The 14,091-nt window shown below is 40.5% G+C and overlaps 1 protein-coding gene across 1 annotated transcript in view; it reads left to right on the top strand.

Moving 5' to 3' along the window:
• LOC122802100 (3 beta-hydroxysteroid dehydrogenase/Delta 5-->4-isomerase type 1-like) overlaps window positions 1–14,091 on the top strand; it is a 55,470-nt gene that overhangs the window by 25,966 nt on the left and 15,413 nt on the right. Inside the window, exon 2 of the mRNA XM_044071793.1 lies at window positions 2,005–2,169. Within this exon, the coding sequence (XP_043927728.1) occupies window positions 2,005–2,169 (165 nt within the window). The remainder of the gene's footprint in view (window positions 1–2,004; window positions 2,170–14,091) is intronic.

A 14,091-nucleotide genomic window follows, 5' to 3' on the forward strand; every position in this document is an offset into this window, starting at 1 on the left:
TACGAATCAACGTGCTTACCATACCACGCCCCAGTAGATCCTAAAGATAGTTTTCCTACCTCAGAAAATTACTCCCCTTAGATCTCCACTAAAGTAAGAAAAAACACTGTTCAAACAGGTGATGCTTTTTATAGCCACAAACCTTGACAGATAAAGCAGCTCCAACATGAGTACTGTAGTCTGAGAATCTTCTGTAAGTGATTAATCACTGTGACAAGCAGCAACTAATCAAAAGGTATAATCAGCAAATCATAACCCAAAACAAATCTGGAAATAATTAAACAGCCTCACTCAATAAAACTGCCATTAGACTCCACTTCAAAGAGCATTTCATTGCAATTAGATCTGAAAACTGCAATGGATCTAACCTCCCACCTTGCAAGTATAGGGAAAAGAAAGCCTCTATAAAAATAATTGGCACGTCTTCTCTTCTTAACACAAGTACCTTTAATACCATGTACACCTTCAACTGCAACTCATTTTACTTTCAAGTTCAAATAAATGGCTCAAGAAAATAAAGCCACATGGTCTGTCATAGGCCAGTGGAATCTACCCAAATGTATTTATGTCTGTATCACCTTATCCCTGTATAACATATCATAAACATTTCACTGCCTATAATCAATCTCCTAAGCATATGAAAAGCCTTCATAACTCTTCATTTAATTACAGCACCAAAATTTATCTCACCTAATAACTACTACTTTGTGACCCTTATTTTGAAGATACTAGTTAAGGCCATCTCAGTTCAATTTAGTAGACTTCTCATCCAGTACAAATACTTTTGCCCTGACCCCCAATGCTTTTTAATCAGCTGACAGTATCTAAAAAATATTGAAATGACAAAACTCTGTCTTCAGTAGTGTGCTCAATTGATAAAACAGGAACATTTCATTGAGTTAGAATGAAAAGTAATTAATTCTTACAGCCTATTAATCTAAACAGTTAAAAATCATTATTCTCAGAAATATGTAAAAACAGAGTAAATAAAAATTGTCTGTAGTTCATTTGTTGAAGCTCCCAATATGCCTTTTCAGAATCCATTATTAACTCGTAACCCTCTTTTATATCTCCTTGGCATCACATTATGATTTTAGTTCAAAACCATATCAACATGCCAAACTGCATGAGAAACTAAACTAACAAACAGAAGCTCATCTGGTAACCATAAACTTAACCCATAAGTTCTAAAATTAGGCCTATCAGTTATTATCCCATTTTACCTCATATATTCAGTCTTGTATTTTCCAATATTTCTGATACATTACAGTCGCTTGGTTTTCTCTTTATGCATAAAAGGCAATAAACCTAATGTATCTCATCCTATCGCCAATTAATCCCACTTTGCTAATATTTAAGATATTTGAAACATCAATATATAAACAGATCAAAATTCACTAATTCTACTATATTTGGTGACTCAATTTTCTTGCATAACAAGTTGTAATCTGAGTTTTTGTCTGACTTACAGCAGCTTACCTTCTTTGTGGCATAGCAAACTCTTTGCATACTTTAATGATATATCCTTCACAAGTCCCAGAATCATTCCTGTGCTTACAGTTACTCTTTATTTTTTTTTCAGTGGGTATGTGAGCATGATTTTCTCTTCATGTGAGTTCACTTTAGATATAACTGGTATAAATCATAAACATAACAAATACTCATATTTTAACTTCAATGTGCTGTTTAGGGATGCAACAGTTAGGACTGGAGGTTAATATTAATAGCATGTATCAGTTTTACAGTGCACTTTGTTGTACAAAATAGAGATCTCTGAGAAAACAGTGATATGTTACGGTTTCTGACATTTAAAAGTCATACAGATAGTTTACATTCCATTTTATACAAATGGAATACAGCATCAACATAAAGAAGCATGTCATAGAGAACTGCATGCTGTAGTGAGAATGTTTTCACAATTGAAGTGATTCAAATAAGAATATAGTTCAACTGTGGTTACAATTTTCTTTTCTTAGCTAAAATGGCTTTATATTTCTTTTGCAGAATGCAATAGCAAAATGCAGCTTAAAACATTTGAAGGAGATATCAGAGATAAGGCATTACTCCAGAAGGCTTGCTGTGGTGTAAAAACTGTCATTCACACTGCCTGCATAATTGATGTAATTGGTGCTGTGGAAGAGGAAGAACTGGAAGGAGTTAACGTTAAAGGTAAACTGTTACAAAGATTGTTGAAGAGTACAGGACGGGACTGATACCATGACTGTAGATAATGTGGCATGCCGAAAATCCTGAAAGTAATATTTTCATTTAGATTTACAAAGGGTAGAATCTATAAAGAATCATTTTGCAGTTGTACAGCATAAACATAGATCAAGTTTGATATCAGGAGTACAAGCATTCTTCTGTAGAGCACCTGGTGGCAGAATTAGGAAATGTGACTGGAGTAATGAATATGGAGGACGTACAGCATGATCTCAGCAACAGGGTTGGCCTTAAGTAAAATGGGAGCTAAAATGAAAGGGCTTCCTGGTGTCCCTCACTGCTGTCTGATACACACACACACACACACACACACACACATACACACAAAACCCACCCATTCAACCCCTCTACCTTGGCCCCTCACATTATTCAGATCACCTTTTTCTACTTTTTTGTGCATTTAGTCTTGCTCTTCAGCTTTTTATTGCATTCTTTCAAAACACAGTAACTGTTGAGAAAATAACTGAATCAAGCTGGGGGTATACAGGCCACTAGGCTCCAGAAGCCATGGAAACTCAAAATGTTCTGAGGTGCATTTTAGACTTTTTTCCCCCAATGATGGCCTGAGCAAAAATTATGTGTAAGGAAAGAAATTCAGACTTATTCTTCAACTTTGCTTTTTTTTCCTGCATCCTTTAAATGGACCCTAGCTGGCCATGAGCAGACTATAATAACTGTGGATTAAATAACAGAATTAAGTTGTGGGTCTGGAGACGTCAAGGTCTCCATTAACCATAAAGTTATAAATGCTCTGAAGTGCATTTTAAGAGTCATTTTTGACCCTTTTGATCCAATGTGGACAGAGATAGCCACCCAGCAGTATGAACGTTGACTGTAGATGATTGTCACTCTTGATATGACAGCCCTATCAGATTTGCAAAAAAATGAGGAAAAGGGTTTGTGGATGTATGAATGGATTGCATGCACAAAAAAAAGGAAAGAAATTTAGTATTACTCTTCAGATTTGCTTTTTCCTGCATCCTTTTAACAAATCATACATGTCCAGGAGTGCAGTGTAATAACCATGGAATAAATAAGCAAATTAAACTGGGTGTCTGGTGGTTTATAGGCCTTCAGAAGATGTGTGGTTACAGATGCTCTAAGGCCCATTTTAGTGCTATTTTCCAACTTTTTGATCCATTGATGGCCTGAACAAAAAGCATAAACAAAGAAGGAAATTCAGTTTTATTATTCTTCTTTCAAGGAAGACAAACATTTTGCTTGACATAATGGCAGTTCACAATAAAAACAATAAAATGTTTGTATGGATACATATATGATATCTGGAATAGTGTGTAACTTTCAACCTCTACCTTGGCAGCTTGTCTGATCAGCTTATCTGTGGATTACTGGTTTGTGTGTGAACTACATGAGTGATCCTAGGTAGGGGCCTTTTGTTTGTTTTTGGATTTAATCGCAGGCTTTAGTGGCATTTATCTGTATAATCTGTACTATGTTTACTTAATAGTGTAGGAAGCTTAGGGTATTATGCTTAAAGGCATGCAAGCAGTTTTTCAGCAGATAAGTGGGGGTAATGTTGCATTGACTTGGTGTGTCATAATTGTATTTTGTTTTGCAGGACTGTATTTCGATGCTACAAGCAAGGGTAGGAATTAAGGTTGTACTTGAAAGGTATCAAGTGAAAATTAGAACATCATAAGGGTTTTGTAAGTACTTAACCAAGGATTTGCACTGACTGAAGTAAAGCATAGTTAAAAAAGAGAAATAACTAGGGCACATGCCCCTTGGAAGGCCTGGGGTTATACATAAGACACAGGAAGTATTGTACAAGTTTAAAAAAAAAAAATTATACACAGGGGAGTGATATGGTTGAGGCTTAGTTGTTAGCAGCTGAGGCCTACAGTTAGTCATATGGCAGGGCCTGTGAGCTGAGGCCTGCAATTAGCCACAGGGCAGGGCCTAGGAACTGAGACATGCAATTAGCCACATGGCAGGACATAGGAACTGAGACATGCAATTAGCCACATGGCAGGGCCTGGAAACTGAGGCCTGCAGTTAGCCACATGGCACGGTCTGGAAACTGAAGCCTGCAGGTAGCCACTTGGGGCCAGGCCTGTGAACTGAGGCCTATAGGTAGCCACATGACAGGGCCTGGGGAGCTGAGGCTGGAAAGTAGCCACAAGGCAGAGCATTTGGAGAGGATCAGAAATAGTTGAGGGCACTCAAGGGCAGTTTGCCTTAAACTATTTTATTTACATGGGACAACAATTTTGTATCAGAGAAAAGGCTAGTTATGTTATTGTTGATGTTTAAAGACACTTTGGTTTAAGAACATGTAGGCAGATTGCTTAAGTTACTATTTGATGTAATGGCTTTAGTTTGTGTAATTTTGTAACTCAAATCAGTTAGATTTTTGAAATGCCTGGAGATTAGGTTACAAAGAGACTAGAGGATAAAATACATACTTGAAGGTATCAGACTAAATTTAAATGACAAAATAGGTTTAAATTAATATTTCAAGTAGGGTTTACTATGGGATTAAGGCTCACTTAAGGCATGACACAAAGGCATACATGCCTAAGTGTGGCATGGTGTTTAGGGATGAGATGTAAAAGGTTTTAGCAATAGCTGAAATTGTTTTTCTTAGCAATCTAGCAAACAATAGTGGTGGCCTGCAATTAATTAGATGGCTGGGGTCAGTGAAGAATCACATGGCAAGGCTAGGGAGTTGGGGCCAGCTTGTATGCTTAATAGGTTCATAGGTTCATAGGTAGGTACTAGGCTATCGGCCCAAGGGCTTACGTAAGCCTAGCCAACAAGGTTCCCTGGCTTACGTCACCCAAGAAAGTTATTTTCCTGTGCCACTGTCGAGCAGACACAGAAGTGATCTCCAGGGTGTATTTCCTATTTCCCATCCACTCATCAAGATTTTTCTTGAAGAGTGCTAATGAAGAACTTTGCTTGACATAGATGGGTAGCCTGTTCCAGAGTATGGGAAGTCTCTGGGACAGGAATCTATCCGTCCAGCATGCACTGTTTATTGTGGTGACAAGGTTTAGGTCCCTAGAGCATGTAGCTCAGAGGGATTGGGATTTCATTAGGTGTAGCATGTCCAACAGCTCTCGGTTTGACATAGCTTTATATGTTAGGCAGAGATCACCTCGGAGTAGGCGATATGCTATGGAGTAAAGCTGGAGTTTTTTGAGGCAGTCAGTGTAGGGCATTTGTTTGAGGCCAGTTATCCTCTTTGCGAGGTACTTCTGTGGCCTTTCCAGCTGCTGCAGATATCTTGTGAGGTACATTCCAAAAGGGGCGTTGTACTCTATAATGGATCTAATGAGTGTCGAGTAGAGGGGAACAATGACCTCTTTTTTCCTGGATGAGAACCCTTTTATGATGAGGTGTGCCATATAGAAGGACTTCCTGACTACTGTGCTGAAGTGACTATCAAAGGAGAGACTACTGTCTACCTGTGTCCCAAGGTCTCTTATCATGCATTCGGTGTTAAGTAGATTGCTGCCTATGTGGTAGTTCATGGGTACAGAGTTTTTACTAAAGGGGATGACACTGCACTTTTTAGAATTGAGCTTGAGGCCATGGCTCAGACACCAGGCATCTGTCAGCGAGGCCCTTCTGCAGGATGTCCACATCATTTGTGGACTTGACTATGGCTCCTAGTTTGCAGTCATTTGTGAACTTCATTAGCCAGAGGTCTTCTGTGTTAGCCTGTACTTCAGAGAAGTAGTTACCAAACAGGAGAGGTCCCAGGACGGAACCCTGTGGTACTCCACTTGTCACTGCTTTGAGGTCAGATTTGGAGTCTGCAACTTTTACAGTGTGGGTTCTGTCAGTGAGCCACTTGGCAGCCCATCTTGTGATGTAGGGATTTATACCTAGTTTAGTGAATTTAGCTATAATTCCAGAATGGGGGATGGTGTTGAAAGCCTTGGCAAGGTCAAGATAGGCTGTGTGAACCACCTTTCATCTACGGCTTTGGTGACTGCCTCAAAGAAGTCAATCAGGTTCAGGAGGCATGATCTGCCTTTCACAAGCCTGAACTGGGTGGGATCCAGAGTTTGGAGGTTACCAATGTCTTTGTTTATGAGTTCCATGATGATACATTCCATGGCCTTGCAGACCAGGCTCGTCAGGCTAATAGGTCGATAGTTCCCAGGAACAGTGGTGGCTCCCCTTTGTGAAGTGGGATAACTGTTGCTGTGCTCCATTCAGTGGGCACAAAACCTGATGCGAGGCTATTATTGAACATGGTGCTTAAGTGGGGAGCCAGTTCGTTCTGAAGTTCGTGTAAAATGCAGCCCGGAATGTTGTCCGGTCCCATGGACGCTGTGTTTTTGGCTTTAGAGAGTGCAGCTTTTACCTGCATAGTTGTGATTACAGGGACTCTGCATTCTTCCTGTATAGATATGGACCCTTTAGGAGGTGAGAGGGGGGTAAAGTTAGCATTGAACCTATCTGCCAGGATGTTGGCAATATCACTTGGTTCTGTAATTTTCGTGCCTTTGTGCTGTAACTCAGAGCAGATCTGGGTGTTGCCATCAAGATTCTTGACATAGCTATAGAATGCTTTGTGGTTGAGAAAGCAGGATTATTTGTAAATGGGCAAACATTTCATTTTAGCTGCTAATTCAAGCTAAGATCTTAACTTATGGCTGCAAAGTTTGCAAGAGAAGAAAAACTAGCTTGTATTTGCTGCAAGCAGAAGGTTTTTCTCATCCCCCACTTCCTGCAGTGTAATTAGGTTTGAACACATCAGATAGCACTTAACAAAGGAAAGAGGGAAGTTTTATGGCATTCCACTTACACAATCCCTGGTGGAAACTGGGACATGTGAAGAAGGGGGAGGAGTCCTAAGAGGAATTAAGGTGGGGACATGAATGAGCTGCTGTGGAGTTGAGGCAATACGGCAACATACTCCCATTGTATGCCCACTATATAGACACAACCAAGAGACCAAAGTGGGGGTCAGTGGGGTACAGCATAAAGTGAAAAATCTTGTAGCAGATGGTGATATGGCCAGACTCCCAGGACACCTTTTCGATCTGTGCTGACCCCAGCCCACATGAAGAAAGTCCGGGAATGTTGAAGAAGGCTGATAGATCTTGCAATGGCATATGATGGAGCAAGTCGAACTAAAATAAAAAAAGTTGCTGCTATCAGATGCATATAACATCACACCTCCTATCTCCTACTTCCCCAAAACTAGCCAACCGTATAAATGTCCCATGTCCGATTGTGAGGAAAATGAAAATAATAACAATCACACTAATGTGTTTCAACTTGTTGTTCCTAAATGGTACAGTGCCACTAGACAAAGTTTAGTGATCTTCTGGGCACAACTCTGAGATTAAGGCAGTGAAGTTAATGACATAGTGACCACACTCTATAATTATATTTTGTGCATACCTCAAAGGGCTGAGTGTAAGAAAATTTTATAGAAGCAATGACCACACTGTATACAGCCCCCCAAAAAGCTACAGTGACCTTGTTGTACATGCATCTATTCAAGACTGGTTTTAGGCTAGACAAGTTTGAAAAATTATCCACAAATAAAAATGTGTGATATTATTATTATATAAATAAGAACACATTGACATAAACCATGAATGCCAGGCCTGTCACAAGATGCACAAACGCATATTCACATACATATACACTACATGCTTACCTAAAGGCAAACTGATGGAATACCAATTCACTTAATAACATCTTTGGTGTGTTGGAAGAAACCAGAATGCTGAATAAGCATACAGTCACATGGAGGACATGCAAACTTGACACAGAAGAAGCCACAGCCAAGAACTCAACCAAAGCTATGAACTGTAAGATGACAATACTATTTACTGTGCCACTATGCTAATGACCAACTACTTCCACACTGATACTGCTCCTGTCAGATCTTCAGAGGTATGCCACCTCTGAACCACACTGTCACCCAAAAAACACAACAAAGAAGCCAGACAACACCAAATTAAATATAAAAGATCAATAAAATACTCTTTGTTTTTCATTGTTGGTGTTTTTTTACACTGAACCAAATTAACTACTCACATGAGTATTTTTATGTTTAATTTGGTATTTCCTGACTTCGTTCTTGTGCTTTTTGGGCAGCAGTGTGGTTCCAAGGTGGTTTACATCCTGGTTGCCTTTGCAGTTCCAGATCTTCAAAGGTAGACACTTCTCTTATGCAGTGCTGATGCTTGTGATGGAAAAGAAATGGCTAGATTGTAACTCTTAAATATTCTGCACTCCTCATACACACACACACACACACACACACACACACACACACACACACACACACACACACACACACACACACACACACACATACACACACACATTAGCCATACTAGTTTTACACTGATTTTAGCACATACATTGATATCTCTACTCTTGTCATGCCAGATCAGTGACTGTTTAAACTGAGTAAACAAGAGGGTGAATTACTTTCATCCATAGGTAGGTGCTACCCGACAGTTACAACTACTTCTTTGCGCTCATCAGATGTCTAGTTGTGATAGAAAATGATGGTCATATAATATTTTCAACTTTGTTCCACACATTAAAGTATTCTAAGTTGCTTTACACAAATCACAATAATCCTGCAAAGCTAGAATAATAACCAAACAGTGATAGCCCCAGCAATTATAACTAATATGTCTGATGTCCCACTCTTATGGAAAAAAGCTCTCACAATATCTTTATGAAAGAATTGGGAACAAAGCTAAAATAATGCTGTGGAAACAAAGGCCCAAAGTCAAGGACAGTTTTTAAATATTGCTGTTACATACATGGAGAGCTGAAAGAATAAACATTTTGGTATAGCAGTCATATAATCATAAATGTCTATCATTATTTAATAACTAAAACTCTCTGTAGTTGACCTGAAAACCACAACTTGTACAATGAACAAACCAAAAATATGACAAAAACTTTGGAAAATTCACAGGTCTCAGCTTAATGGGAAATGCCCAAAACTCAGCTGAAAATAGTGTCCTGCTGTAGGCCCTTGGGTGGCATGGACTAAAAAGGGGGTATAGACCAAACCCAGAGAGATCAAGTGTGGCAGTCCATGGTGTGCGACACCAATGATGTGAATGGGTTCAACCACACATGGGGACAATCTTGCCATTTCCTGATTGATATGACCAGTAATACCAGAAGGCACAGACATACCTCTCAACCTTATAGAGCATGAAATCTGGACAAAGCCAGCTGTAATGGGGGACAAAGTCCCAAAAATAAGGACACTTTTTAAAATATTTCTCTTAAAAACTTAGAAAATTGATAGAATAACAGGTTTTGCATTAGCATGACTTTTCTGAAGGCTATGAAGTCTGAAACTGAAATGTCTGTCATTATTTTCTGACTTCAACTCTCAATGATTTGCAAATGTTTCTGCCAGAAAACCACAATTTTATGAGAAAATTACCAAAAATATGAGGTAAAAATCTGGACATTCTGCAAAAATATGTACAATTGAGAGGTATGGGCACAGAGGATTGTAAGTGAGAGAAATGCAGTAGGGGTGCCCCTTCAGTGTCTGCAAGACTGAAAAACATGGAGGAGTTCTTTTTGTCCCTGGATTGAAGAAATTGTTAGTACGATCATATCTAGCCACACTGGCTGTGTTGTCTGTGCTTACGGTAGGGTAAGGATACTGAGGTGAGATACATGCAGAATTTTGAAGGAGTAGCTAACTGCTATGTATGGTCCTGTCTATGTAGGTCACCCCTTGTCATGCGTGGTGGCAAGCACCTACCTCCAGGCCTGGGACACCATCCAAGTCCAAGTCACAGAGTAATACATCATCTCTGCCATCTGCCAAGGGAGACCTCAAGCCCTGCCTCCTCTCTCCTGCAAAGTGACACCAGATCAAAGACTCTCAATGGGACCTCATCTAATTGAGAAGGAAATGATCCTTATTTCTTTTTATTCTTCCAGAGACTGCAGCCTCTTCAAATGACTCTGGTGACCCATTTTAATCCCAGTTTGTGATAGTCTTGTAATTTTTTTCTATTGTCCTCAATGAAATGATGATGACTGTGACTCTTCTCACTGTCTATCCTGTGCTGTATTGTGCAAAACCTGAGAAGAACATTCCATGCATCATGTTTAGTCAGCAAGGCATTATCACCTTATAACTGCTAGGGCCTATAGTTGCTGAAAACACATAGTAATATTCTATCACTGCCTAATGGAGTTCTTCATGCACATCTTTTATCTTGTTGAGGATTATTGTCATCTTCTTCTGCTGCTGCTGTGGTGCCTGGAACATGTTGTGATGGAACTATATGGTGAAGGGGAGCAAAAAAAATCATATGATGCCGTATTTCAAATATCTTGCTACCTATTTCATATGAGTACCACACAGACTCACCAGAGGTGTCTAAGCAAAGAAAGCATGCCTTTAGCACACCAAATACAAGTTGAGTTACATTTCATGCCTGTACAGTTGTTGTTGTGTCTTTCGGCTTTTCCCGGTTAGGGGTCGCCACAGCGGAATGTCGGTCCGCTAATGATTGGTAGTTGATTTTTACGTGCCGAGTTACCAGCCCTGACACACAACCTTCAATGAAGGTACGCCCATTCATGCATGTCTCCACACAGAAGAAGCTCTAGCTGAGAATCTAACCAGACAGCGTCTTATTGTGAGGCAACAACGCTACCGCAGCACCATTTCATGCCTGTGCAGTATTGTATTTCATTTCTGTCATGGTGTCTAGATTGTGAATTACAATAAAGTATTTGTTTAAACTAATAAAATTAAGCCAAACATGTGGATTATAGTAATATAGCATGTTGGATGTTGGTTATGCTATGTTTTCTCAGTATTTTATCATGAGGCTACAAGTGGGCAATTCAATCCACATAACGGACATAAGTAAATTATGATGAAACCTTTACTTAAGTGTAATATTTATGTTTTCATGGAATTCATATATCTATATATATATATATATATATATATATATATATATATATATATCTGTGTGTGTTTGTGTGTGTTGTGTGTGTGTGTGTGTGTGTGTGTGTGTGTGTGTGTGTGTGTGTGTGTGTGTGTGTGTATATATATATATATATATATATATATATATATATCCATCCATCAATCCACAACCCCTTTTTTACACATAGGTTCATAGGTAAGTACTAGGCTATCTACCCAAAGGCATTTATAAGCCTAGCCAGAATGTGTTGGCTTTCGCCACCCCCTTAGATTAGTTCCCTGTGCCTCTGTCCAGCAGAGCCATTAGTTCCCTGCACCACTATCCAGCAGAGCCACTGCAGTGATCCCCGGGGTAGATTTTCTGTTTCCCATCCACCCATCAAGGTTTCTCTTGAAGAGTGTTAGGGAGGGGCTCTGCCTGATGTATATTGGAATCCTGTTCCAAAGCATGGGAAGTCTCTGGGATAGGAATCTATCCTTCCAGCATGTCCTATTTATTGTTGTGGTGAGGTTTATATCTCTAGAGCGTGTGGCTCTCCAGGATTTGTTTTTTTTTTAGGTGGAGCATGTCCATCAATTCTGGGTTGGACATGGCCTTGTATATCAGGCAGAGATCACCTCTGAGTAAGCAGTATGCAACAGAGTGCAGCTGGAGTTTCTTGAGTCGGGCTGCATAGGGCATCTGTTTGAGGCCAGTAATCCTCTTGGTGAGTTACTTTTGTGGTCTTTCCATCAGTTGCAGGTGTCTTGTAAGGTACATCCCAAATGGGGCATTGTATTCTATGATGGGTCTAATGAGTGATGAGTAGAGAGGCACAATAACCTCTTTTGACCTAGATGCGAACCCTTTTGTGATTAGGTGGGCCACACAGAAGGATTTTCTAACCACCTTGGCAATATGATTATCAAAGGAGAGATTACTATCTACTTGGGTCCCCAGATCCCTTATTACATTTTCTGTAGTTAAGGGAGTACCACCTATGTGGTAGTTTGTGGGTACTTTGTTTTTTCCAAAGGGAATGACTATGCACTTTTTGGCATTTAACTTGAGGCCATGATTTTGACACCAGGTATCCGTCTCAGTGAGACCCATCTGGAGGGTGTCTGTATCAGCCTGAGAATCAATTATGGCCCCTAGTTTGCAGTTGTCTGTGAACTTGGTCAGCCATAGTCCTCCTATGCTTGCCTGTACCTCTGAGAAGTATATACCGAACAGGAGGGGTCCTAGGACTGAGCCCTGGGGGATGCCACTTGTAACCGGTTTAGAGTCGGACATAGAGCCTGCAACTCTCACCATGTGGGTTCTATCCATGAGCCAGTTGGCAACCTATCTTGTGATGTAGGGGTTTATGTTCAAGCTGGTGAGCTTGTCTATAATACTAGAATGGGGAATGGTGTTGAAAGCCTTTGTGAGGTCTAGATAGGCTGTGTGGACCTCATTTCCCTCATCTAATACCTTGGTAACCATCTCAAAGAAGTCCACCAGGTTTAGGAGGCATGATCTGTCCTTAACAAAGCCAAACTGGGTAGTGTCCAAGATTTGGAGGTTCCCAATGTCTCTGTTAATGAGTTCCATGATGATGCGTTCCATAACCTTGCAGACCAGGCTAGTCAGGCTTATAGGGCGATAGTTCCCGGGGTCCAATGTGGCTCCACCTTTATGGAGTGGGATAACTGTTGCTGTGCATCACTCTGTGGGTACTTAGCCTGTAGAGAGGCTGAGTATGAACAGTGTGTTTAGGTGAGGGGTTAGTTCATTTTGGAGCTCTTGTAAGACACAGCCTGGGACACTGTCCGGTCCCATTGAAGCTGTGCTTTTTGGATTTGGATAGGGCTGATGGGGCCCTGCATTCTTTTGGTATGGTTATGGGCCCTTTAGGGGGTGAGAGGGGGTGAAGTTTGCACTAAACCTGTCTGCCAGAATGTTGTCAATATCAGTCAGTTGAGTGTATTTTGTGCCATTCTGCACTAACTCAGAGCAGATCTGAGAGTTTCCACTTAGGTTCTTGACATAGCTAAAGAACGCTTTGTGGTTATCTTTGGAGTTATTGGCAATTTTTCTTTCGAAACTAGCCTTGGATGATTTAATGAGGGATCATAGTTACTTGCTGATACTGATCAGGGATGTCTTTCCTTCTTGGGATTTTACTCTTTTCTGTACTAGTTTCCTCCTTCTGTTGTATAGCTTGTTTATGGCAGGGGTCCACCAGACTGGTTTCCTTTTCTTGGAGGAATGAGTCTTGGTTTTACTTGGGATATCACAATCCATGCATTCCTGCAGATGCTCATAGAGTGCCTTTGTAAAGGTTTTAGCAGCTTGGACAGCATTTTCCTTTAGCATGGTGGCTGTGAGCCCTTCCACCTCGGTCTTAAGTAATGTGAAGTTTGCTTTTGAAAAGTTTTTCACAGTGGTTTCCTTGATTGGGGGTGGGGGCGTTATGTGGATATCCAGAGTGATTAGTCTATGGTCTGATCTAACCAGCGAGGTGTTGACCTCCGGTGTAGAACACCGGTCGCCCATGTTGGTAATGACCAGGTCCAATATGTTGTTCCCTCTGGTGGGGGTGTTGACCAGTTAATACAGGGCATTCGAGTTTATAAATTCTAGGAAGCGTTGGGCAAGGGATTTAGTACTTGAGTAGTTCTCCCAGTTTATGTTTGGGTAATTGAAATCACCCAGTATTAGGGTGTTTGGTAGGACCTTCATATTTCCCAGTGCCTCCAGAAATGTGGAATGGGGGTCCTGGGCCATGGTGGGTGATCTGTAGCAAGCTACAATTTGGATTGCAGTTTTGCCCATTGTTAGTTGCACATGGATGTTCTCTGATGCATTGTGCTGATCCACTAACCTGGAGGTGTGGGTATCATTGATGAATATGGATACACCCCCGCCTTTTGTGTTTCAGTCCTGGTGCTGTGGCCAAAAGGTATGGTAT

Source organism: Protopterus annectens, chromosome 5.part0 (genome assembly GCF_019279795.1).
Source record: "Protopterus annectens isolate FY-2018-M chromosome 5.part0, PAN1.0, whole genome shotgun sequence".
NCBI lineage: Eukaryota > Metazoa > Chordata > Ceratodontiformes > Protopteridae > Protopterus > Protopterus annectens.